The sequence below is a fragment of the Idiotropiscis lumnitzeri genome, chromosome 9 (assembly GCF_059441095.1).
Source record: "Idiotropiscis lumnitzeri isolate Australia: NSW breed Sydney's pygmy pipehorse chromosome 9, RoL_Ilum_1.0, whole genome shotgun sequence".
In the NCBI taxonomy this organism is placed as follows: Eukaryota; Metazoa; Chordata; class Actinopteri; order Syngnathiformes; family Syngnathidae; genus Idiotropiscis; species Idiotropiscis lumnitzeri.
In genome coordinates this window covers 9,797,587-9,823,447 of record NC_142399.1, presented here as the reverse complement: position 1 = coordinate 9,823,447, position 25,861 = coordinate 9,797,587, and the positions used below count along the sequence as shown (strand labels likewise).

Genomic DNA, 25,861 nt, shown 5'->3' with positions numbered 1-25,861 from the left:
GCCTCATCGAGCTTGTGTTAGACTGGAAAGCAAAATCCTTCCAGTGTCCTTTTCATGGGCAAAAGACGCGTACAGTATACTTCATTTCTAAAGTATCGGAATAGTGAGGCCAATTTCTCTGAAAAGTTGAGCAAAGTGTGTGCAATGGCACTCACACTTATTTGCCGTATTCCCTCTTCTTTACAATTGGATCTTACTGATTTGACTTTTCTTAACTTCACAATTGCTTGTTTTTCACCTATATGCTTTCGCTGCTTTTCACGTTGGCAAAGCTACACTCCCCTTCAAAAATATCGCAACAGAGAGGCCAAATTGTCCAGTAATATGGATGATGTTTGTGCAATGGCTCCTATTTTATTTTCCTTCTCATCTAAGCTTCACATTTTTTTGTTTTTCACCCATTGACAGCCCTCTGATTTGCAGTTTTGCAGGGAAAAGACACATTAACCCCCCCCCCCCTTCAAAAATATTAAAATGGTGAAGCCAGATCTTTTCATTTGAAATCAAAAGAGATGACTGATATTCGTTTACTGCCTCAGTTTGGTTGTCCCTCGCTCACAATTGCTTGTTTTCTACCGATAGACAGACACTAATTGTTCATTTTGGCTCAGATTTATTTTCCATCTTCTCGCAGCTGCACAATTGTCTGTTTTTCACCTGTTGACAGAGCTACGGTTTGATAATTATGGAAAATAAACAAATACACTCATCCTTTGTTTTTTACTTACAACCTTGTATATAACAAAGGAACAGTGAGGCCAAATTCCTCCCAAAACGTTATTCACGTTTGTGCAATGGCTGTGATTGATTTTCTATCGTCTTTCAGCTTCACAATTTCATGTTTTTCGCCCACCAACATCACTGTGAAGAACTTTAAATGTAGTCTGCACAAGCAACACCCAAGACTTTTGTTCTCTCTGACAATTAATTGTGTGTTTTCCCGAGGTTCTGTCTCTCGGTTGTGGGTTCTTGACAAGTTGACATTTAGCAGCCGGGAAATTTTTGCTTTAACAACGGCAACATTTCTTCTTTTGTGTTTTTCCCTGCTTGTCATCTGTCATCAACCAATAATCTGTAAAATGTCAAACTTGCCATGGCATTGATGCGAAGCCCTGCCGCAGGATTAAATAAGCATACTAGTTTGCATTCGCTATCTCGACTCCTGATGTGCTCATCAATCCATTTTAAAAATATTCTAATGTAACAAAAGTGGTTTTGTCAGACGCTCACATTGGCGAGGCAGATGTCTGCAATTTGATACAGTAATCAATCATTTTTCTGTCGAGCTGCAGTAGAGATTATGACAAGCAAAGGTGGGAGTCACTAAAGTAAGAAGCAAGTTTGTCAACAATGGCGGACCCTAAAGAGATGAGAATGTATGTTGCCATGCCAGCAGTTTTATCAGAACAGTCCAGTGACAGCCTCGTGTCTCCACTTCCACAGCATAATGACATTCATCGTGGTCTCCTACGTACTCTACATACAATATGTCGCCAAACAACCAATAAAAAAACTATTTCATAACGCCGTTTTATAACAATTGCTCAATATTTTGTTGAAACGGTGGCAGATGGTCAATAGGAGTGCCTGGGCGCCGCCCCATCACTGACGGTGGTCAGCACATTATCTGCTTTGAGGAGAAATAAACTAATAAAAAAGATGTATACGATAAAAATATTTCAAAATATGTTTAGACGAGCCGCGTAAATTAATGACCATTTTACCCATTGAAAAATTTGACATGCACAGAAGAACCTTTTCTCGTAATTAATTATTGTGGGCTGTACAAATGTGCTTCTATGGTGTATTTGTCAGCCTTTTAATGCCCCTTTGTTTCTGTTTCATCTGTTCAACCATTAAGGTATGCCACCCGCTAAGCACTTGTATACCTGTGAGTTAATTATTCCAATGGCACGCCCACTCAGGGTGCCGAATGCACAGTCGACTCATTTGCTCGTATTAAACGAACAGATTCGAAGCCAAGAAGAAAAAACGGAAGTAATCTCAGCCTCTAAATATTGTACTCACACTTTGCGTGAGAGCCTGTAAACCCCCCCGGAGAAGCTATAGGAGCAACATCGGGGTTGTTTTATTATCCAATGTCCCTGTTCATCTACCCTTCAAATCCCTTCTTCTCTCAAAATATACCCAGTAGGCCGCTTACATCATTACGACCTCTTGCTGCATTTCATTGCAGCCTCCTTCCTCATGCTGAAACAAAGCAAGACAAAAGAAAAGGTGCAACATCGAGCGTTTCGCCGCATCTCGCCCATTGCTCATATAATTTACACTATATACACCTGATGTACAAATAAGAATGCAGATTCTCACTGTAAACAATGAAAGACTTGGGTGTGGGCAAACTACGGCCCGCGGGCCACATGCGGCCCGCTAAACGTTTTAATGCGGCCCGCCAAACTTGAAAAAAATGAAATTAACAAACCTTGTTAATGAATGTTTTATTTTCTAAATACCCTGGTGTGTCAAAGAGATATTTTGTTGTAATGCTTTTGTTCACTTTCATTTAAAATTACATGTATTTTTTTTCTCCGATGAGGTGCTCCTGGTCCCGCCCAACTGTCAAATTTTAGAACCCATTGTGCCCCACCAATCAAAAAGTTTGCCCACTCCTGATTTCAAGAGTGATTGTTTTGACAAGCCCATTTTGTTGTTGTTGGAGCTTTGAGAGCAATTTTTTGGGCAACACATGCATGTGATAGTTATGTGAGGTTGATTGTTTTGACAACTCTAGAATGTGATTGTTATGCCACGCAGAGCTTTGAGATTTCATTTGAGATTTTTCTTACAAAACAGATGTGATTTTTATACCATACACAGCCATTAGGGGGATTATTTTGACGAGCAAAGCACTTGACTGTTATGCAACGCAAATATGTGAGCGATTGTTTTGGTTATACGACCATGCAATTATTATACCACACACAGTTGATTTAGTTATTTTGGATTATTTTAACAGGATCATGTGATTGTTAGGAAGGAAAGAGCCAAAAGTGTATTTTTTTTTTTTTTTAAATGATTGTGCCACGTATAGCTTTTAAAGTGATTGTTTCGGTGACACAAGCTTGTGATTGTTATGCGATGCACGACTGTGAAAGTGATGTATGATTTAGATTTTGTTCACAAGCAACTATCTATACAATCCCCAAAAAACTAAAATAATTAAAACAGAAAAAATAACTGGTATATCATGTAAAACTGGCTATTTTACAATGCTTTAGTATTTATTTATTTATTATGTACAAAAGCATGCAAAAACTTTGGCAGAGTTGTATTTGGAATATATGATGTGCAGTGAGAGAGTTCAACTAAAAAGGGAGCTCATTTCAAAACGAATAATGCACCCCAAGCAAGAACATAAACCGAAACAACATCTATATACTCACAGACGTTGCATCTTAATGGGCATATGAGAGGATGGAGAACGATATAATTCACAAAGAATAACATTCTGTCAGCCATGTATGCCCTTTACTACCTGACCGTAGCTCAGTGTGTTGCTGTAACGTCAACAGTCCAATGTGGAAGGTGAATAATTGCATACTTGTTCATTATTGAACCCTTATATAATAACTGACTTGTATTTGGACAGGTGCGACCAAGGCAGACCATTAAAATGCACCACTACTCTAAATGTCTTGATGTTGTTGACATTGAAATTGCCCCCATGCTTTGAGTAAACACACACCCAACCCGCAGACAAAAAATGTGGGTGCAACCGTGTTGAAATCCCCTAATTTGATGAAAATATGAGTGTTGAACCCTTTAACTGCGAAAAAAAAATAAGTACGATATCATGGATTCAATGGTTGCCATCAATTTGTCTTTAATAGAACATTTTTTTTTTTTTTACGAAAATATGTTTCGTTTTGTTTTGGTTACTGAGAACCCCATGAGCTGGTGACTTGTGTTTTTACAGAGTCGCTGTAGCGTAGCTTCTGATTGAACATTCCAAGTTCAACCGCAGTTGCTGTCGAGACCTTCGATAGAAACCCGCTGCACTGAATGAACCCCGATCTCCCGCAATAGATTTTGCAACTAATTCAATGGCTGACTCATTCTGTTTACTTATTCCCTCCCATTTTCAATTACAAAGAAAAATATGAGAACATATCGCTTGTGAATTACTCAGCAAAACAGTGTAGAAGTGAATGTAAAACTATATTTCAATGTCTGGTGTGTTTTCTCAGTGAGTCTTCAGGTCCTTAGAAGGTCTTAACTGTGACTGAAATACATACTATGGACTCTTAAAGCCTCCAGGGGATGGAATCGAACTTTAGCTTTCCACGCTGTGGCAAGGGGTACTAGCCACCTGCTAGCTTGCGAGCTAACAGGCCTCCCGGTCTACTCTCGGCCTGGGCGTCACCTCCTTGCTTCTTGGGAATTTAAATAAAACCATCAACCTGTTCAAGAAGCATTTTTGCGGCATAGGCATAACTAGTTAGCTAACTGCATCCTAAAGTGGCAGAAATGGGCAACCCGCAATAGATAGATAACCACTAGCGCTAACGAAGGCGCTTAGTTTTTATGTATCACGCGTTGGTGTTTTAGCCATGACCAAAAAAAATCAGCAATAATGAAATGGTGAAAAGCAATTTAACGGCAAATGTCCACAAATAAGTGCGACACAGTCTTTGCATGTTTTCAGCAAATATCTTCAAGCATGTTTACATGTATTTAGAAACAAAATTCGCTTTAACAGGCTTTAAACCCAGCATTCTTTGCCCTTAAAATGACTGGATAAACTAAGTGGTTATATTTTTGGGCAGGACATCGTAATCTTACTTAAGTACAATTAAATACTTACTTTTACCTAATTTTACTTTGTTTATTTTGACTTTTTGCATAGCCATGATTGAAATAAGCCAAACCGGCAAAAATATAAAAATAGTAGACTTGTTTACTAATTTTAGTATTGACTGATTTTTTTTTACAACTTGGCAAGGTCTAATCCAGTGTGTTGAATCAAACAATATGAATGAACCTTTGATATTTGTTTTAACCCAAAAATAGAATCCACACACGCAGTTTTCAAGGATTATTGATTGCCACGTACTTGTAAATGTTCTCATGCCTGTGCAATCTCTCTTGCAGACAAGCACGGTGCCGCCTTTAAGGATGACTAGTGGCGCCATCTTGTCTATATGTCAGTCATATTTGTCGCTCACCTCCCTGACGCCATCAGCATCAGTCACGCGCGGATTGGCGCCAGACATATACAATGTGTTATGATGATGGAAAATAGCTCCTCATGGAAAAAAACAGGCTCTTCGTGGTAAGGTCTAGCTGTCTCGGCACGGATAACTGCTGGGGGACCTAATCATCTCCAATTTACACTCGAGATTACAGTGACCTGCAGCAGAATTATCATTAACTGCGCACAAGACCTTATAGTACAGCTTTATTAGGGGATTCAAAATTTAGCTTATTAAGCAAAGGCCAAGCGAGCTGTGCAAAATATCGTACTGTTTTCAAGTTAATTTTGATGGTCTAGCAGAAATGTTATTTGTTGAGCAATAAAAATGAGGAAAAATCTCAGTGTGAGAAATAGGGACGATAATGGCGTTCCAATATTTGGCAGTATAAGATTCTGATTCAATTAATTGGCCAATTGATTAAAAAAATATATTTTTTTAGGAGGGAATAATGTTTCAAAGTCATTACCTAAATCTTACGTTGTACAGTGTTCATGTGTAAAAAAATAAATAAATAAATTGGCCAACTTTTGTCAATTTTCAAATGTTTCAGAACGGCTAATGAAGTCGGCCGGCCAATTAATTGGTCAGGCAAAAAAAAAAACATTCCCCAACAAAATGCTGAGTATTGAGACACCCACATCGCCCGAGCACGATGAAAAGTGTTGATTTTATCAGGAAAAGTGTGTGTGTTGAACCAATTCACCGGGAAAAGTGTGGGTGCTCAAGCACCCACGTCTCTGACCTTTGTGGATGTTGAAACTGGAAACGCGTGGGGAAAAATCTGATCACCATAAGACACACCGAAAGTGTGGGTGATGAACCCTTTCAGCTGGAAAGGTGTGGGTGTTGAAACACAAATACCTCCAAGGCATAGGTGTCAAACTTTCCTGCGTGTTTTCCATTTGTTGCAACACAGCTGATTCAAATGATCAGCTCATCAGCAAGCTCTGACGCAGCCTGATAACAATCCTGATCATTTGAGTCAGGTATGTTGCAGCAGCGAGAGATACAGAAACAGCAAAGTGGCCCCCCAGGAATTAAGATGGACATTTCTTCTCCAAGGGTATGCAGAAACGGGTGGATGCTCAACGTTTTCACCGGTGTGGGGGAAACAGGAAAGTATCACATCCACTGCAAGTGTCTTATAAACTGTGGGTGCAAGAACCTTTCACCAGGCAAAGTGAACATATTGAAACACCCGCATTTTGAAAGGAAAATTGTGTTTTAGCAAACAATATGAAGTTTGGTGGTCATGTCTATCATGAGTAGACCCACAAAAAAGTCTTGAGAACCCATGGCCAAAAAGACAAAGGAAGAGGACCCTTTCGGTTTTCAGCAGCCATTTTAGCCTTATTTTCAGTAAGTCTTTCTCGAAATTTGTCTGAAGCACAAGCATTAGTAGAGTGCATTGTTTTTCTTCATGTTAAACGCACAGTATTTAAAAACATTTAAAAATATTTAAAGAAATCTGCAAATATGTGACTCTGCAGGAGCTTTTCGAGGGTATTATTTGGCAAGTCTCGACCTTTTCACACGCAATTCTCCGTCGCACGTCAAGACAAGATGCGCCGTGCGAGTCCACTTGAACTCCTTATTAATGAGGCACAACCCGATCACTTTGCATGGTGACCTTTTCACTATCCTCACCAGTGTACACCCCGCCAAGAGACTGACACATCATTGTGCTTCAAATCTGCCTCATAACGTTGGTTTCCCAGGGATGTTTTTTGCCATACAAGTAGAGGTTTTCTGCCTCGAATGAAAGATGGCAGGCGTGTATTTATGCGAGTGTACTTGGAATGGACAGAGCAGGGCTTTAGTGCCCCCTTGTGCTACTGCTGAAAACAGTCAGCATCAGACCACAGCTCCAATGAACTCACTTGACTGCATTTTAGTAAATTTAGTTCATGGGTTCGTTTATCTGACGCTACTCAACCTGCAGGTAAAATAACTTCTAATGTAGAAGCTCCTTTGGCTAAAGCCAAACTGTGGCGGTTGATTTTACTTACGGGACCTGGATCTGACACCTTTTGAATTTTAGCACCATAGTTTGAGTTAACGTAACCTTGCTTTATATAAAATGCAGGGGACGACCGCTATTCGCGGCAGATATGGACCGGGCCGGCCCGAGTATAGCGAAAGTCTGCGTTTAATTGACAATTAAAAAAAGAACAAAAACTCGTCCGTCATTTTAAATGAATACATATTTAATAACTATTAATTTGGTAGAGCGTATGGATGTCGAAACTGTTCGACGCAGGTACAACGACAAATGTAGGTATTGAACACTTTCATGGGGAGAAGTGTGGCTGTTCAAACACCCGCATGCTCATGGTCCCCCCCAAAAATCTTGGGTGATGGAACGTTTCACAGGGGAAATTGGGAATCCCCTGTGGGTGTGATGAAAAGTTTAGGTGTTGAAAAAAAAGTGTACGTGGTAAAACATCCGTATCCTTACAGATGTGAGCAAAAATCCACACAATTGACGCCCATTATAAATGCATAAACATGTGTAGGGTGCAAAAGTAGGTATGTATACAACAGTCGTGTGTTTTTCTGTTTTTCTTTATATAATAAAAATAAATATTTTTCTCGTATGTTTTCTTTTTATATATAACTGTATACCTACTTTTGCCCGCCCCCTGTATAAAGAATATAATACAACTTTGTTCAGATAAATTAATAAATAATGAAATACTTTTTTCTTCCAATAAGTGTTCTCCACGGAAAAACCTGGGGTGGCTACCAAAAAACAAAAAAAAAAAAAATAAAAATACATACATGCATATCTATTCATTTTGTATGTAGGTGGATTAGCGGGTGCCGAAACGCGAGTACGCGGGGTTTTCCCGCCGTACTGACTTGCCATTTTTGTCATGTCCTGTATAAAAGCCTTTCGACGCACCATCCAAACTATTTGAGTTGCGAGGGTGCCGGGCTGGAACATCTGGGACGAGTCCTCATGATGATGGGTTGCAGAGCCAGAGAGCAGCACGCATGCGCAGTGCATCCAGGGGCTCGGCGGCGTTCGGTGCTGAAGTGGGGCGGATGGACGGAAAAACGGCGGCGGTGGACGTTCCGCGGCCAAATCCCCATTAACGATGCCCTCCGAGAGGCGTCGGGACACCGTCGCGTTCGCACACACCACCCTGGGACACTGACAGTCCGACACAAAGCGGTAAGACGACGCTTTATCCGGGCGCGCTCGGAATCCTGGGGCACGCTCACACACGCACACGCATACACACGAGCACACACCGGCGGCGGCGGCGGAGGAGGAGAAGCTAGCTCGGCGGTTAGCTTGGCAGCTAGGTCGCCCGCTCACACTCTGCTCTCGCCGCCTCCTCCCGAAGATAGCGGCTTTCGGGCAGCTCGCGAGCCACAAAAGATGGTGCTGTCGTTCTTTTGAGATCCGTATCTGCCCGCACTGACGGGGTTTGGGTTCGGGTGGCGGCTGCTCTCGGATGGGTTGGTAGGGTCAGCTAGCCAGTGGAGCTAATAGTAATTGTAGTTTCCCGATGAGAGCAGGTTCAAGAGAAAAGGGGCCTTGAGGCACATGCAACATATCCTCCTCAAACTCTTTTCTAGAGCGAAGAACGTCCAATTTTAAGATGCTCGGGTGACCCCCCCCCTCCTCCTCCGCATTGTGTCACCGGACTTCCCTGGCTGAGGTTCGAATCATACTTCCTGCTCTCTTTCACTTATTGCCTTTTACAATTTACGTCGAGATTATATATATATATACACAATAATGCCCCAAAAGAATTGCACCAAGAAGAGTCAGTAAACATTTGACTGAAAATGTTTTTGGAATGGTCACTTGAACCTGAGTGCAACGCTGCAAGAATTTTGAAAATTGGATGATATGTTCCAGAGAAATTGTTTAGCCAAGTTTTAGTGTGATATTGTCGATATAAAATCCGATACAAAATGAAAAACTAAATTCAAGTAAAACATTATAACATAATTATTTCCCTGATTGCTGGACATGTTTCTGTTAAAAATATCCACCAATAAACTCTTAAAGGCACAAAAATCCCAGTGGTTCTCCAAGTCGACGCGTCAGAATTACTGTGACGCTTCAAATTAAAGAGTGCAAATAGAACATTTGTAAAAAAGTGCAGTGAGGGCAGTAGAATTAATGTGCTTTAGTCATCAGACTTTTTTCCTTTTAAATGCTAACGACTGGTTAGCGGAAATGCCTTACATTTAAGAGGTGCAGGGTTCGATTCCGGCTCCGGCCGTCCTGCGTGGACTTTGCATGTTCTCCCCGTGGCTGTGTGGGTTTCCTCCGGGTACTGCGGTTTCCTGCCACATTCCAAAAACATGCATGGCAGGTTGATTGGACACTCTAAATTGCCCCGATGTATGTTTGTGAGCGCGGATGTTTGTCTTTGTGTGCCCTGCGATTGGCTGGCAACCAGTTCAGGGTGTATCCCGCCTACTGCTCGAGGATAGCTGGGGTGCGCTTTTTCCCAAGTGTAAAATACTTCTTCATGGACGGTTTCCCCATACAAGGAGGGCTTGCATTTTTTTGGTTTAATCTTGCGCCAGTGGATGTATTTGAAGTTCAGAAGGAATGGTTGTATAGTCACAACAGTATCGTTCTGGCATGCTGTGTCATATGATGAAAGCCACCCCCAAATAAGCAGTTTGTGGATGTAAGATGCCAAGTCAGGAAACTCAATGCAGGAATGATAAATAATGGAAAACATCTCTACCAGGGTCAAATTTTCTCTGCCACAAAACCTTTGCATTTTTTCAGTTAGCAGCTTTTAAATTTTTTTTTTCTTTACTGTAATACTTAGAGGCTATTCCTCGTTTTACAACTGTATAAAATACGTCGTTTCGAGGTTACTCGTGGCACTGGTTATAATGATTGGTTCGTTGTATGTGGCCACAACAATCATGCGCTTGTGTGGTTAAAACATCCACTCTCAAATCAATGTGTGGCATAACATTGCATGTTTATGTCATCAAAACAGTCACTCTCAGAATTGTGGCATAACAATCACATGCTCATGGCGTCAAAACAGTTACACTGAAAACTGTGTTTCGTGGAAGGGGCCTTGAATAGAGGGGCGAAATGAAACCCAAACAATTCTTCCAAAAAAAAAAAAAAATAAACATTCAATGTTTTCCATGAAAATCGTGGAAATAGATTTGTTTGCATTTTTGTTTTAATCTGATTTATGATTTACTGGCGTATTTACATCACACTAGTTTGGTTGGATTTTGTGAAGTAGTTGTGGTGAATGCTTAAAAGACTGCACGTCAAAATGTTAAGTAAGTTAATGCCTCTAATTGTAGTTGACAAATAAAATTTATTTTAACCTAAGCCTATACTATAGCACCAAAACATTTATGTACAATAAATCTGATATTGTTTATTGTAGTTCAGGACCTTGAAAAAAATATTGCATAGTAAATCGCAATCGGTGGAAAAATTTGCAATTCGATTTTTCAAAATTGTTCGGCTTTTTTTGGGAACTGAGGACCCCCTGTGTCCTTAATTTTTACTGAACTTAACTTCTTCATCCGTATGTAAAGCACTTGGCCGCTGTCTTTTTTAGGTTTTCCTCTTCCACTTTCACGAGCAGTCTGTTTCAGATTCTGGTGGAAAAGACAATTTCCCAAATCAAAACACTGGGGAGGCAGGCTGGGAGGCCGTTTCACGCTTAGTCAGTTTCCTTTCCGGGGAGAAAATGAAGCAAAATGGCATCTTGACTGACTGTGTGTGTGTGATGTGGCGTTTGGCTGAAGCAGCGAAAGTCGGGCTGGGTTATTTTTCATAATCTCGTTGAAAAAAAAAAAACCTGTTGACTTATTTCCTGATTTGGTTGGTTGGATTTTAATGTTTGCCCTGAGTGCTCAGTAAAGAAAGCTCTTCGAATTCCATTGACCATTTAACGTCACATCAGTGGTTGGACGGTCACTACCTTTTGATGTTTTTATGCCCTATTAGCGGTGGACGTGTGATTTGACACAAAAGTTCCTACTTGGTTTAAAAAAAACACAAAACAAAAAAAAAAGCCTGTGAAAATGCGTGGAGTGACAATAAACTACCCTGATAAACTTGCCCCAAGGGGTAGTGTTTACAATGCTTCATTCACACTGTGTAATTTGTTTTGCTGGTCCAAGACCAAAGCAGTTAACTTTAGGCGATGATAATTTGATGTCACCATTAAATTGCTATTGCCATCCAAACATGAAATCATTGCGCTGACAAGTGGTGGGTGATTATAGCCCAACATTTTCCGTTTTTGAATGTTTGCCAGAGTTTTGGGGCTCAATTAATTGAAATTCAATTACGAATATTACATTCAACAATTACAAAATTGGTGCGATCGTAAAAAAATTACTATTGTATACAGTATATCTATTATATATCAAACATTGTTAAAATAGTGTTAATTTTACAATTTCTCATTCTATAGTGAGTACAATTGAGTTCAAAATTTGGATGTTCTATTGAAATTGTTTATTTAGATGTTACGACAGTTCTCTGGCCACTTATAAGTGTAGAGCAAGTAAACTGATTGTCCTTTGTTATTGGTAGTACCACTCCTGAGTTTATTTGTAATTAATCTCAGATGTTAGCATTAGCGCAGTTACAATATCACCTTACTGAACGAAACCCACCAAGTGTGAACATACTTTTTGTGGAAATCTGTTCACGAGTTTTTGCATTTGAACAAACAAGCAGCCATGACAAAGTAACCGTGTTGGTTGTGCAACAGATTGGCCTAAATCTAGTTACAAGTCTCTCAATTATACTGCATTTGATTGCCTTGTCTGATAAGCCCGTATTGGTTGTCAAATATGATTTTGCTCATGTGTTTTTCCTCCCCTCAGATGCTGTACTTTCAAGTCCACAAACGACCCATTCGCTGAAATCGGAGGAAGCCCTGAGGGCTAGCCGGCGAGAGAAACCGAAGGGGCGATTGTGAACTGGGCGAAAATTTCGGTGACCATCTCAGGTCAGGGATGGTGAAACCACAAACCGCTGCTGCCGTCGGTAAAAAAAGACCACCTCGCCTTGCCCCGAGCCTCCCTCCAGCTACCAAGGCAGTCCATTAGCCAATATCAGACGCTCCGCAGAGCGGCCCCACTATCGTCCAGCAAACCGATTACCTCACACCATGACCACTCTGTCTGACCTGCTTTCAAGTACTCACTAATTCATGGTAAGCTCTGCTGTGAAACCAGATTTCTTTGGTGTCGTGGCATCCATATTTTTAGACACCAATGTGGATGAAATGTCAACCATGCTTGTCTCAAGTCTGTGGGTCAAAATTTGTTATGCCTACCTTTTGAGAGTCAGCTTTAGTTTTTGGCACCAATCATGCCACATATTTGTGTGGCTACACTACTCGAGATGATTTTGGGGGCATAATATGGAAAATGTCCTTTTCAATTGCTGCTATCCAGATAAATTGGGTCTATAGTCTAGAAATGAACAAAAAAAAAATCAGCACAGATATTTATTATTAGTTGACAAGAAGGTCGATAACTGTTATATGGAGCGGATTTTCGTCTTGAGTAAAAGCATGAACCTATTTTCTGTAGTTCAAATACAAAAAGTATGCTACTTGTCGTATTTACTGTATTTCCGACCGGCTTTTACCAACAGTGGCAGTCACTTAAGAGGCTAAACTTAAGTCGGTGTAGAAGTTTATTGCCCTCAATAATTTGCTAGTGCAGTCGGCTAATAATAATTATTTTTATATATTGGCTTGATCATGTCAACTTTTCATGTTTCATGAAACAGTGTAAACTTGTGAACTGCATTCTTAAGCACTGAATTCCTTCAGACACTATATGAAAAAAAAATAAAATTAATAAAGCCTACCGCCCAAACGAAATTAATGATTTTATTTATTTTTTTTTAAATTGAAGATTTTGCGGTTAGAAAACAGCATTTTAATACATTGCGATGTCAATTTGAATTTGATTCATTGTTTATCCCTATTTTATGTATATTACGCTGGCTTGTACGGTTGAACGATTTATCATTTTGGTATTGAAAACATAGTCTCAAACAACTTTTTTTTATGATCGTCAAGGCTGCATTTTTTTTTTTTTTAAGCGCTCTACCCCCCAATGTTCACAAATTCCAAGCGCCATGCTACTCGTGAACAGGACACACTGAACAATCTCTTTTCTGACCTGTTTTTTAAAAAAAAATAAAGATAAAAACATTGTGTTCACACAGTCATCCATCCTCCACCAGTGGCCTTTCCCGGCTGCTCATGAACGCTATGTGCTAAGCTTACTTCTCAGTAACTAGTCCGCTCTTCCGTGGTGGCAAATAAGTGACACTTCTAACAAGTACCGTCATCACCAAAGGCTAAACTTGTACAATATGTATTTTTTTTAAATGGTGAAAAATATGTATTTTTATGTACATTCGTAAAAATTATTGATGGCAAGCAGTCGGTCTGGTTTTATTGAACCATTTTAAAAACCTTGAAATAGGACTGACTCCCTCACACAGCCTCTTGAGTGTCCGTGCATTATTAGGGTAATAGCTTTTAAGGTTTGGATGGTTTGATGTCACTTCCTCTCATCTTTGTAAATGCTACTATCGTATATATTGCTCTGACGTTTGTTTTGTCGAAAATTGTCAATTGCATGGAAATCGCAATATCATCCAGAAAAATCATATTTTCCTAAAATGGTTGAGTCCTCCAGTGATTTGCATGTGGCACCTTCCTGAAGCACCAGAAACCTTCCACAAGTGTCGCTTTCATGTTCCTGCTGCCGCATTTGTATTTTCAGTACAGTATTTGTGAGTGCTGTCAATGCAGCCTCGCCTTTCCACCTTCACAACAAAGATGCCATTTGCATCCAGCGGGACCGTTTTATTTTTTCGTACTCGGGCACGTTGCCTGGTTGCTGAATAACTGATGCACTTTCCAATGGTCAGGCGACTGCATTTGCATATCAGACAGCCCGTCGCCTTAGTTTCCCATCCGCCGTGCGTCCATATGCAGAGCAGGTGGAGTGGGACGGACGAGACGAGATGATCCGCGAAGAAGAAATTTGCGACACTCTCTGCTACTCTTTTTTACGTCTGCGGTGTTCATGAAGGGTTTAATATTAGCAGGTAGGCACTCTCTCTCAAATTTTTTTTTTAATTAAGTGCAGCTTTGATGAAATTCAACTAGAATTCACCTCCTCTATGAGATTCATGTCAGGCGTTGTGATGTAACAGCCCGGAACTGTGAGAGCGTCTTTTGCTCATCAGCGGGAGGAGGCTTTCCCAGGTCCGTTTAACTTGCTGCGAGCCCGCCAGCTGGCCGCCTCGCTCACCGGGCGCTTAAGAAATCAAATTACAAGGCCGCACTGTGCGTTATTGTCTGAGGCACTTTAAATGACTTCTTAGAGAGAGGCATTTTATTTAGATTAGCCCGCAGTGCTCGCTGCAATCCGGTCCGTAAAGAAAGGCTGCAGTGTGATGTTCAAGTGGCTCTCTCGACGCCTTCCCCCTCCACTTCCATCTGCACCCCTCCCCCTCTCGCCCCCACACTTCTTACCCAAGGCCTCGCTCACATCCACCTTCCAAGCATGTGAAATGTCAGGGGAAACCCCCAAGCGACCGTGGCAGGGCTCCACAACGTCTACAAGGTGGAAAACGGCGTGCACCCAAATCATCCTTGAACATTAGATTGCTTGACCTCCAGGGTTTTTTTTTTTCACCGTGGAAATAATGCCAAGTGCACAAATCTGTTAGTGGCTTCAATTGTTTTCATCATGAACCCTTTATTAACCGCAGTGGTAATGTTTTAAGTTGTATTTACCGGAGCTGTGCAATTAATCAAATTCAAATGGACATGATAATATGTCGCAAAGGCTGCAATTTTGAAGGTAAAAGTGTGTCCACTTTTCATTCAGTAATATTCTGTGATACAGGTGAGAGATCATGTACCAATCATGCAATTTCTCATTAGATTATTCAAGTTTTTGCTGTGTACGGTCATCCGTGCTCATTGTGAGCTTTTCTCTGTTTTGTGTGTTTCTTTGTGTGGGCCAAAGCCCCGGAGTGTGAGTGGAGTGGAGATGAGAAAAAGGCAGGCGGCGCACATCGAGGCCCCACCACAGGTCCCCGGACAGCCCCGACCCAACACCTGCTGCCTCTGCTGGTGCGGCTGCTGCAAGTGTCTCTGGTAGGTCTTCAGCTTCAACAACCACGCTGGATAAAGACGTGGGATTGCTGTCTTGTTTCCTCAAGAAAAGTGTTTTTAAAGTACATCTGGGTTTAAAAGAACCCAATGCTAGCTGGACACGCGAGCAACTATTTTAAGCACGTGGATGGGGGCTTTCATTTAATCTGGCAGCTGTTAGGGAGACATCATTGGATAGATGGTGGGGACAATAACAAGACTTGTACTAAAGAAACATCGCTAATGCTGGGATGAGTATTTAAATGAACGGAGTGAAAGGATAGGTCAGTGGTGACATTTCTATGACTCATCAATCAACCTGAAAGTCTAATTTCAAATTTCTGCGGGGTGGTTTTGAAAGAGTGACGACTAGAAATAGTTTTATAAGTCGCATTTTAGTATACATTGGAGCTTTAACTTCAAAGTCTAATACCCAAAAAGCAACCGTATCACAAATCAACTTTCCCCTTTGAAATGAATGACAATGATTTTAATGTGTTCAGCCTCACCAACACAAATGTGGTTTTTTTTAATAATAAAAATAGCACTCCTCAGTATAGCAGTTCATAACATACAGTAATAATAATTTACATTCAATTTTCTTGCATGCTTTACTTTGCTGCAGACCCAATTCCCGAAAACCTTAGTTGAAACAACTGAAAGGATTTTTTTTTTTTAAACCAATTTCGGTATTTGACAGATTACAATTCCAATAATGAATTAATCGTCGAATTAAGTAAAAATATATGTAAAATATAAAATAATTATTTACGTAGACAAAAGACATTAGTTAAAGGCAGACCATTTTATTTATTTATTTATTCCCTATGAAGGGTTCATTAGAATGTTGTCTTGAATTTTTGCCTTATATTGTAATGTGTAAAAAAAACAACAACAAAACAATCGCCAAACATCAGACGATTTTAAAAGCGCTAATACAAGCCGATTAAATCGCCCCTCTTTTTATCCAGTCGGGGCCCTCCTTTTTAATAAACTAGCTCCCTTGTCTTCACCACCATGTCTTTAGCGAGCATCAGCAGGCTATGGCGGCTGCTAAAGGGGGAAAAACTGATTTATCGATGCGAACACTATCGATTAATCTCCACATTGTACAACAATTTCAGATGCACCGTGTATCTGAACTGGTCCACATGGGGCGAAAATCATTTGATATCCAGCCCAAGATGCACGAACACCCGCCTCATCGGGTTGCGCCTTAGCTCGGCAGCAAGCACTGCCAATAAGCGGCATGTGGCTCCTGCACTTGCCTCACTCGGCCGCACGTTTGGCCAAGAAGGCCGTGAATGAATGTTCGTTGTAAGCCAGTGAATGGTGAATGCGTCGCCTCTGTCACAGCACTCCATCTGAAGAGGTGGCAGGCTGGCAGATTGTCAGGCCTGGAAGGAGTCTCCCCACAAGCCAGCGTTTCAATGACTTCCATGCGGATCTGTTTTTTTTTTTGCTGTTATATCAAACTCCCCCATCTCTCTTCGCCCCTCCTCGCTCATCCCCTCTAACCCGGTCCTCACCCGCGATCATACAATACCCTTCTATTTCCATCCTCTCATCACATGCAAAACAGCTGTGAAGAACAGCCTGTATATTTAGCCGTATTGTGAGGGCGCCCGGGGGCTGTGGCCCGCTTACCCTATTAGAGGCAGCACAATGGGGACTTTGACAAGAGCCGGAGAGAGGAAGCAGCGATCCTCCATGGTGGGACAAAAATAGACGGCGCAGTGTCTGTTGCATTATGGACCAGAGCGAGTGTGACAAAGCCACGGTGGACCGAGGGAAGCTAGCATGTGTGTTTAGCGCGTTGACAGGAGGCCATTGTTCACTGGATGTGTGGCAATGTTTACTGTCGATTGTCTTGCTCACTTGAGGCTCACACGCATCTTTCACAGCTTGATTAATAGCTGCCTTATACAAACCATGAATTACATGTCGCCAACATTTCAGATTTTTATATTGTGGGCACATTTTATGGCAGTATTTGTATTTGATCTTTGATTGTGAACAAAAAAAAGACTTTGAACCCCACCATTTATCCTTTCTGTCAAGAGTTGAAACACAGCCTGCCTCTCTCCATTTGTGTCACGCGAAGGTTTGTCACGTGGACAAAAACAACAACAAAAACAACAACAAAAACAACAAAGAAATGATCAGACTCAGATGAGGACATTTTTTTACATTTTTTAAAAATAATTTGACAAATGTGCCGTGCCATGCTCTATAAATGCACAGATAAGATATTAGGATAGCTCTTTTTCTTTTGACTTTTTTATTTGTTAAACTACCATGAAATTTAAGTCTGAATGCTAGCATTGTGCGCTAGCATTAATGGCAAGCAACGAATAATGCAAGCGTTGTTGTTGCCTTGATCACAAGCTAACGGACTGACTTGTCTTTGCACATTTCCAGAACTATACTCAATGTGCAGGAACCCATTTACGTGCTTGTCCTTAGCATGCTACTAAAGAAAGATGGGAAATGGAGATGACACATTTGCTAAAATCAGGAAAATCTAGAAAAAAAATAAAATAAAATGTGACCTAATGGGAAAAGAAATTGAAAACAAGTCTCATGTTTATGTTAAAATAGTATGTTTTTAACATGACGAGTCTCTTGGTTCTCGGAAAATTAAATAATTCTTGTAATGTTCCGTTTTTATTATTATTATATTATTATTATTCTTTTAAGTTTGCAACTTTATTTCCATAAGACTTAAAAAAGGGAACATTTTTATTGCCCAAACATTGTGACTTTTTTTCTTCAAAGAAATGTGTAATCTTGATTTATTATTGCAAGATTGCAGCTGTATGCTCTGGAAATGACTTCCGTATTATTTTTTTTCATGTTTCTATGAATGCATTTTTTTAACTTAAGAAATAATTGAATTTTTGCAGACTATAATTTCAGTACAATGTATCTTTGTATTGCAGCATTTTATTTCAAAATGCAGCTTTGAACTTGAAAGATTCTTACTTTTTTTTTTAAAAAATACCGCTATTTTTTTTTCCGAAATAATATATTACTCTCATGAGATTCTTTTTATATTGATGTGAAAATAACCATTTTTTTCCTCAAAATAATCTGACAGTTTTAAAATACAACCTTAAACTTAAAAATGACAACTTTATTGCGAAAAACACCACTTCTTGAAACTTCATAAAATGAGACATTTTGACAACTTTTGTTTCGTTGTAAATGTGCATAAGAGAGGAGCGGGGTTTTTGTGGATTTTACTTTAAGTAAACGTCTTCCTCTTGCCTCCCATGCAGGAGTGAAGACAGGATGGAGAGAAGTGAACGCCAGACCTGCACCAAGATGGACAGTATTGAAGCTACAGAAGAACAGTAAGTCCTAACCCCATCGACCTTGGCTTTGCCTTGTGACGACAGCGTTGCCTTGATCTCTAGCGTGTCCCATCGCCGCCGCAGACACCCCAGCCTTGACGAGGTGCTGTCGTGGTCTCGGAGCTTCGAGATGATGCTGCGCTCGCTGGAGGGCCGGGAGATCTTCCGGGAGTTCCTGAGGTCGGAGTACAGCGAGGACAACCTCCTCTTCTGGTTGGCCTGCGACGAGCTGAAAAAGGAGACGGATCCCACTGTGGTGGACGAGAAGGCCAGGATCATATACGAAGATTATGTGTCCATACTGTCGCCGAAAGAGGTTTGGACTTTTTTTTTTTTTTTTGTCAAAGGCTGGCCTTCTTGGCCATTTTTGTGCAGCGTGCTGTAACATGACATTGCTCATTTGTCCATTTTCATATAAAAGTGAAGTATCGTGTCGTCACGTATTGCCATTATTTAGCCAGATAGCTAGCTAGATGGGGGGGGGATTACATTAGCAGTGGCTGGCAAAATCGGCCAGCTTGCGAGCCTCCAAAATAGGTCTATACAAAGGTCGACATCCGAAAAATGCGATCACCAAAATTTATGTGCACATCTCTACTGACGTCTTTTTTATACACTAAATTTATTAGAACGACGGAACTCGTTTGCTCCCATCAACACAATTAGGGAACGGGGGTGCAAGTTTGAGCTTTAATTTTAATATACGTAGGTGGCATCAGCGTATAAATCACTGGACCAGCCAAACTATAAAAGAAAGTCCAAATTGTAATCCAAAAAATGTGATAGGAGCGCTCAGCCAGTGATTTTTTCCCCTACCATTGGAGGGAGCCTGCATGCCATTGGAGTTACTACTTAAGATGAATCCCAACCACCCTGTCAGCCATTTTCTTTCTCTCATCTGCGGCAGGTGAGTCTGGACTCGCGGGTACGTGAGGGCATCAACCAGAGCCTAGCCGAGCCCAGCAGCCTGATGTACGAGGAGGCGCAGCTCCAAATCTACACGCTGATGCATCGAGACTCCTTCCCCCGCTTTCTCAACTCCACCGTTTACAGAGACCTCCTCGCCAACAGGAGGCGCACTTGCCTCGACAGCTAAAGACCCGCTGCCCACCTTACCCTCGACGCCCTCCATTGAGACGACTCCGTCAACTATGGTGCCAGAAGTCCGGTTTGGATAAAACAAACTCTTTCTTGATTGCAAATAGACAGAATGACATCCGAGATAGCTGGTTATTGTTCTTATTTATATTTTTCAAGCAATTTCTAGCCAGTGACGTGAGTTTGCTGGTTGCTTTTAGGTCAAATTTGACGAGGCCGCCTTCGCCGGCCGCTGATTGTTTTCGCAAGTGCAGATGTCTCGATGGTCACATAAGACTGTGGACTCCTCAGGACCAGGAAGTAAGCGCAAGAACGTGAGAGCGAGAATAGACATGCCAACTATTCCTGTACTGTAATAATGACACTTAATTTCAAACCCATTTTTCCCCATATCATTCTGAGCTAATGAGAAGAATGCTGTCTCACACTGACGACTGCAACCGTTTTTTGTTTTTGTTTTTTTTTAAGATTTTTGTTTTGGAATAGGCTTTCCGGGAAGGGAAAACAAACTGTTTTATTCGAGGGGAGGCATCCACGTTGAAGAAGCAGCAACCGTCCGTGTTTCCATCCACCCATTTGAGCACTTTCCTTCTTAACGTGGGAGAAGTAAGGGCTAGACTTGTGGTTGGGCAGCTAAATGTAACTCAACAATGCCTTCACGTGTGTTTTGAAAAGACAAAAAAATAAATAAATAAAGGCAGCACAAGTGACGCTGCAGTAGGTTCCCCCCTTAGAAAGCAACCGCAGTTAATCCCGACCCTTCTTTATTCCCTCCTCCGGCTTCTCATTTGTGCCCTCATAGCCTGACAAGCACAGGTAAAAAATAAATAATAATAATAACACAGCAGTAGTCGTCTTCTACATTCAGGCACTGACGCGGTTGGGATAACAAGCTCCCAGCCTTTTTTCTGTGAGGTGAAGCGGGTGCCAAACATGATGTCAACAGCGCTAAGGAGGAGACAACTAGGTTCTAGCCAGCAAACTTTTGGTTAGCGACAATGCTAACACTCCCCCGTGGGCGCGAGAGCCGCTTGCTAGGTTAGCATGCCTTTGCGCTCCACACACTCTCTTTGGTCTACTTTTCTAAAAAAAAAAATAATAATAATAACATTAAAAAGATTAAAAAAAATATATGACTTTGAACGCATGATAATGTGTCGCTTTAAAGAATTTAGAGGACAAAATGGAGGGGCGGGGTCTTGCCAAATGTCCCGGTAACTCATTTTTTGCGGCCCGCCCAGCCTGTTGATATGCAGTAGAAAGTGCATGACTGAAGTATTATGCTATCATTTTTTTGTTTGTTGTCAAATTAACTTTGATGATATTGATAGATGATGATGATGATATATCTATCAAGTCCTAAAGTGTTAGCAAAAACTGTGCCACCAGTCGTTGATACATGAGAGATATCTAACTACCTGACGTTGATGTGCCAAGTTTTGGTCGAGAGCAGGCTAGCAAAAAAAAAAAAAAAAGTGCAATTGGATGTACTGTATTGTAGTTAGCCTAGTTAGCAATTGTGTCTCTATCTTGCTATGCTAGATTTTAAACTGCCGAAAGGATTTACAACTAGAGATGACCACTAAATTTCCTTGATCCACTACGGTGATCATGTATTTGCTTTTTTTTTTTTTTTACATCTTAGTCATGGGACAGGAGAATCGCTCTGTGAATGTTCTGAACTCCTGCTTCCTTAACTGTCGAATTGAGCAGAGTTCCGAGTTGTTGTAGCTGCTGTCTCGTTTTTATTGTTCACTTTCTTTACACTGCAAACTAGTTGTGAGTGAAGAGAAAGCGCCTCTGCCAGAGACAATTTTCCAACTCCGCACCACCATAAGGTTCAATGCACAAATTATGTCCATCCCGACTCAAAATACGTTTGTTACGTAATCCGTTGCAGTGGAACCTCCAAAGGTTCAACCACCCTTTTGCAGTGGTTAACATCTTCTGTATGACAGAATTTTAAATTGTTCCTTAAATCACAGCCTGAAGCTTTGTGATCATGGAAGAAATTACATTATTTGGAAAATTGATTTGGACAGATTGAGTTACGCTTTGGAGGTTCCGCTGAACATTCAAACGTAGTCATCATACGTTATCAATCAGCGGAATCAACAGAAACAATGTTTTTGAGATTGAACAAAAGAAACTTGACGACAAAAGCTAATGTTTTTAAATCGTGAGTCAAATGGAAAAAAAAAAGCCTTTTTATGGCTTATGAGTTCCTCTAGAACTAGAACATATTTAACCTTTGGCAGTACATGCAGGCGGCGACATTAGTGACAGATTTTGCTTCGCTGTGGATGCATGCGCCCAGTTGAATCACAATTTTTCTTTTCCCACATTTTTAGGAAAAAAGATTTTTTGAAATGCAATTTAAAATGAGAATGTTTCACCACTAAGCTGATAAAAAAAATAATAAAAGTAAACGTCATGGTGCAGTTAAAATCAAGTTTACATTTATAAATAAACAGTGAGTTTGTGCTTGGTGGTGCCGTATTCAAAGCATTTGGGAGACGAGCTGGAAGGTTCGAGACTTGGGCGAGTTTCACCGGGAGCACGACGTGTCCTGGCGTTTTCCCGCCCAAGTTAGCCCGCCCCCGTTCCATTTATTGTTTTACACGGCCAAGGCGCTTGTTTTGTGTTGAATAACTGTGGAATTTACAAGCAATGATCATGTGAAGCAATGCGGCGGCGCTCAGCCTTTTCCACTTTATTTTATTTTATTTTTTTAAGAGCTGAAGTGTCCTGATGGGAAGGATAAGGCTTCCGAAGCTTTGGCCTTACTGACACATTTATTATTATTATCGTTATGATTATGGTTATTATGAATATGATCATTTCTCCTTTGATGAAAACAACAAGCGTCTCCGTAGGCTTTTCACTACCTCTCATGTGGTAACTTATTTCACATCTAGTTGTCAGGGTTATATTTTGTTTTTGTTTTCGTTTTTGTAGATCTACTTGAAGCCTAACACTGTAAACTACAAAATGTGCACAGACAAAAAATGTATAAGAGCGGCCGGCGGCTTGTGGGACGGCGTTATGTTCAAGAGAGCTTAGCATAGACATTACTTTATTGTTTGTCTGATTTTGTTTTGATTTTGAACTAGAATTTTTGCATCTATATAAATAATTCAGGAAACAACTGTCTAAGGGCTAATCCCATTTTTGCCTATGCAAATGTGTTGCTGGGAAAGGGCGAGGTTCCACATGCACCCGATAAAAGATGGACCATGGTTTACATTGCCCTTTGCTGAAGTCCTTCAATCTCACTCGGCAAAAATGTACGCTTATAATTTTTGTTTCTATATATTGACACACACACAAACATATACATATATACACCCATATGTATATATATATTTATATATATATATATATATATATATATATATATATATATATAGGAATATACAGAGAAAAGAGTATATGCCTTCGTGATGATACAAATAAATGTTGTCTGACATTATGTGGCTGTGTGCTGGCGTCTTGCGAAGAAAAGTAGCTAGCCTTGTGTACGATTTACCAATGGAGGGGTTTTATTTGTAAAAACAAATCAAAACATTTTTAGTGACCGTCCCCAGCCCGTCTTTTAGTCATCTTTACATCCATGGAAGGTTTGAAGGGCTGAAACTTGCTAACAACAAGCTTGTAAAAATCAACTCCCTGTGAACGTTTTGATTTTGTGCTTGTGAAAAAATGGGTTTGTTTTTTACCTAAACTAACTTTACCTAACATGTCATCTTCGATTTCCTACCATCAAACATCTCGCTTTTGTAGCCACATCCTCGCCAACAATCACTGTGTTGAATACAGTAGCGTTGCTGAGGGAGCGCATCCATCCAAAGTGGGCTTCTTTTTATTTTTTTTTCCATTTTTACTCCAACAAGTCGTTAAAATGCGTCACTGATGGAAATCATTCACACAGCTAGTTTCAGCCACTTTTTAAAAACATTTGCCATGAGGTTCGATTTTTGGGCTTTTTCAGAGATCTTTCCACCAGAAGGTTTTATCGATTATAGCAACATTCGATTCCTCGACATCGGTATACGATGCCTCGTTTTTGCTTTCCCAAGAAACCCTCAAAATCCGTCGCTTTTATTTCTCGTGCTCTGGCTTCCTCTCTCAGTGACACGCAATACCACCATTCGCGGGCAGGGCGGCGACATTTCGCCGTCTTTGCAGTTTTGACGTCCTCGCGTGGCTGGTGTGCGACAAACGGATTTTAGGCGATCACTTTTCTCTTTATTGATTTCGATGCCTAAGCCTCAAGGTCAGGAGATGATGGAAAAAGCGCAGGCGGAAATGGGGTATTAAAACATTTAGCTGATGGGAAAATGTTCTTTTTTCTATTGAGCATGCTTTTTGCTAAATAAATGAAATAATTCAGTTATTTGCTACAAACGATACTGTATGAGTATGTATTCAAGTACTGCAGTATGCAGACAATTTAAAAAAGAAAACTCTTTTGAGGGGTTCGTATTTTTCTCACTGAAGCATACTTGATTCTTGAGTGTCACGTGACAACATTGAGCCTCTTTGCGAAGGTCAGCGGTTGGTCCGTTAGCATGAGTTTATCTACTGGTTAAAAAGTTGAATTACTAAATCCTTGAACAGCGTACGACCGACAAGGACATCAGAACGACAAACCAACTTTTGGATAATATTTTAACCTGTGCTCACCTAAAACTTCTTGAAGTCAGACCGACAACAATGTCGGGCCAACAGCAACCCCAAACCGACAACGGTTTCTTGAACGATCTTGGTCAGAAAATTAAGTAACAATGTGACTTCTTACTAATGACACAGACGACTTGCCAGCTACTTTTTTTAAGACGTCATACACCAAATAACATCTTTTCAACGACGACTATAACAAAGTTGGTTAAACACTGACTACTTCCTGAGGACGACTACTTTTTTTCAATGACTTCTTTAACGTTTAATGTTGGACGCACAAAACAACTTTTGACGTGTGACGACTTGACCAGTCAGACAAACGGCAATTTCTTTACAAATGGACTTATTCAATAACGTCCAACCAATAGCAACAACCTCAGACTTCTTTAACAATGTCTGTTAACAACATTGACTTCTAACCACACACCAAGACTTCTTTTTGACTTCTTTAACAATGTCAGTCAGAAAAGGAATTCTTTCACAAAGACGACGCCAACAAAGTCAGACAAACACCGACTTTTTCCCAATAAATACTTTGTTATAACAAAGTCAAACTGCAGGCAACAACATGTGGGACGCAAAACAACCTCTTACTGAAAACGCCGACTTTTTTCCCCCCAACCACAATGTCAACAAAGTCAACCCAACAGTGGCTTTAATGTCTTTCTTTAATCTTGTCCTTGTTTTGGGGATTTCAGGAAGTGAAAGAGCAGCCAGTTAACATTTGGTAGTGTAGAACAACCGCGGGCCCTCGCCGTCTTTGCGTTTTGATCATAAGGAATCTGACCGATGTTGAGCACTTGCTGTCCAAAGTGCCGTGAGATGCGGGAAGCCCACCAAGTGTAGCATCCAGCGCGTCCGAATGTTGTCGCGGACCCACGCTCTCATCTCGCTGTGTAATTGCGTACCTCAAGAAAGCGTTGGCAAATGTGTACATTGTGACTGACTTTTGATAATTTATGGTGTTGCTTACGGCAAGTCCTTGCATGACGGTTCAAATCGGATAAAACACAACAACAGTACTTTTTACCTTTTTTTTTTTTTTTATCAATTAATACCAACACATTAAAAAAAAATAATAAACAATGTGGCAAAAATGTGTCATTGTCATACAGTCGGACTATTAACCTGGTCAAGTGTTCCTTTCATTCCAGAAATGTTTATCGATTCTCAGTTTGTCTTCATAAAACTATACCATGCAATATCCACACATGATGATTTTGTAAAAGGGTGATAACGTCTATTGGTGGTTGATTATGGAAAAATAAGAGCTATTTTGTCACAACTGAAATTGTAACTTTATCGCCCGCAAAAAAAACAACAAAACAAAACACTATGTTCA

At 40.6% G+C, this 25,861-nt stretch overlaps 1 protein-coding gene across 5 annotated transcripts; it reads left to right on the top strand.

Moving 5' to 3' along the window:
* Nucleotides 1-8,138: 8,138 nt before the first annotated feature.
* Nucleotides 8,139-20,577, top strand: rgs17 (regulator of G protein signaling 17). Of its 5 annotated transcripts, XR_015845114.1 has the most exons (7): nucleotides 8,139-8,394; nucleotides 12,072-12,403; nucleotides 15,255-15,385; nucleotides 18,664-18,738; nucleotides 18,802-19,054; nucleotides 19,646-19,906; nucleotides 20,037-20,577. XR_015845114.1 is itself a non-coding variant. In XM_088305249.1 (6 exons), exons 2-6 carry the CDS (start codon nucleotides 12,401-12,403, stop codon nucleotides 19,832-19,834), a joined length of 630 nt encoding a protein of 209 aa, XP_088161375.1. In that variant the 5' UTR covers nucleotides 8,139-8,394; nucleotides 12,072-12,400; the 3' UTR covers nucleotides 19,835-20,577. The 5 variants fall into 5 exon arrangements, 4 of the variants coding, with proteins under 4 accessions (XP_088161375.1, XP_088161373.1, XP_088161374.1 ...); XM_088305249.1 differs by having other exon boundaries at nucleotides 18,823-19,054; nucleotides 19,646-20,577; XM_088305247.1 differs by having other exon boundaries at nucleotides 19,646-20,577.
* The last annotated feature ends 5,284 nt before the right edge of the window (nucleotides 20,578-25,861 follow it).

Coding starts and splice junctions, on each gene's coding strand:
- rgs17 (XM_088305247.1), top strand. Junction 15,386..18,663: donor GGCTGCTGCAAGTGTCTCTG/GTAGGTCTTCAG, acceptor CCTCCCATGCAG/GAGTGAAGACAGGATGGAGA. Junction 19,055..19,645: donor CCATACTGTCGCCGAAAGAG/GTTTGGACTTTT, acceptor CATCTGCGGCAG/GTGAGTCTGGACTCGCGGGT.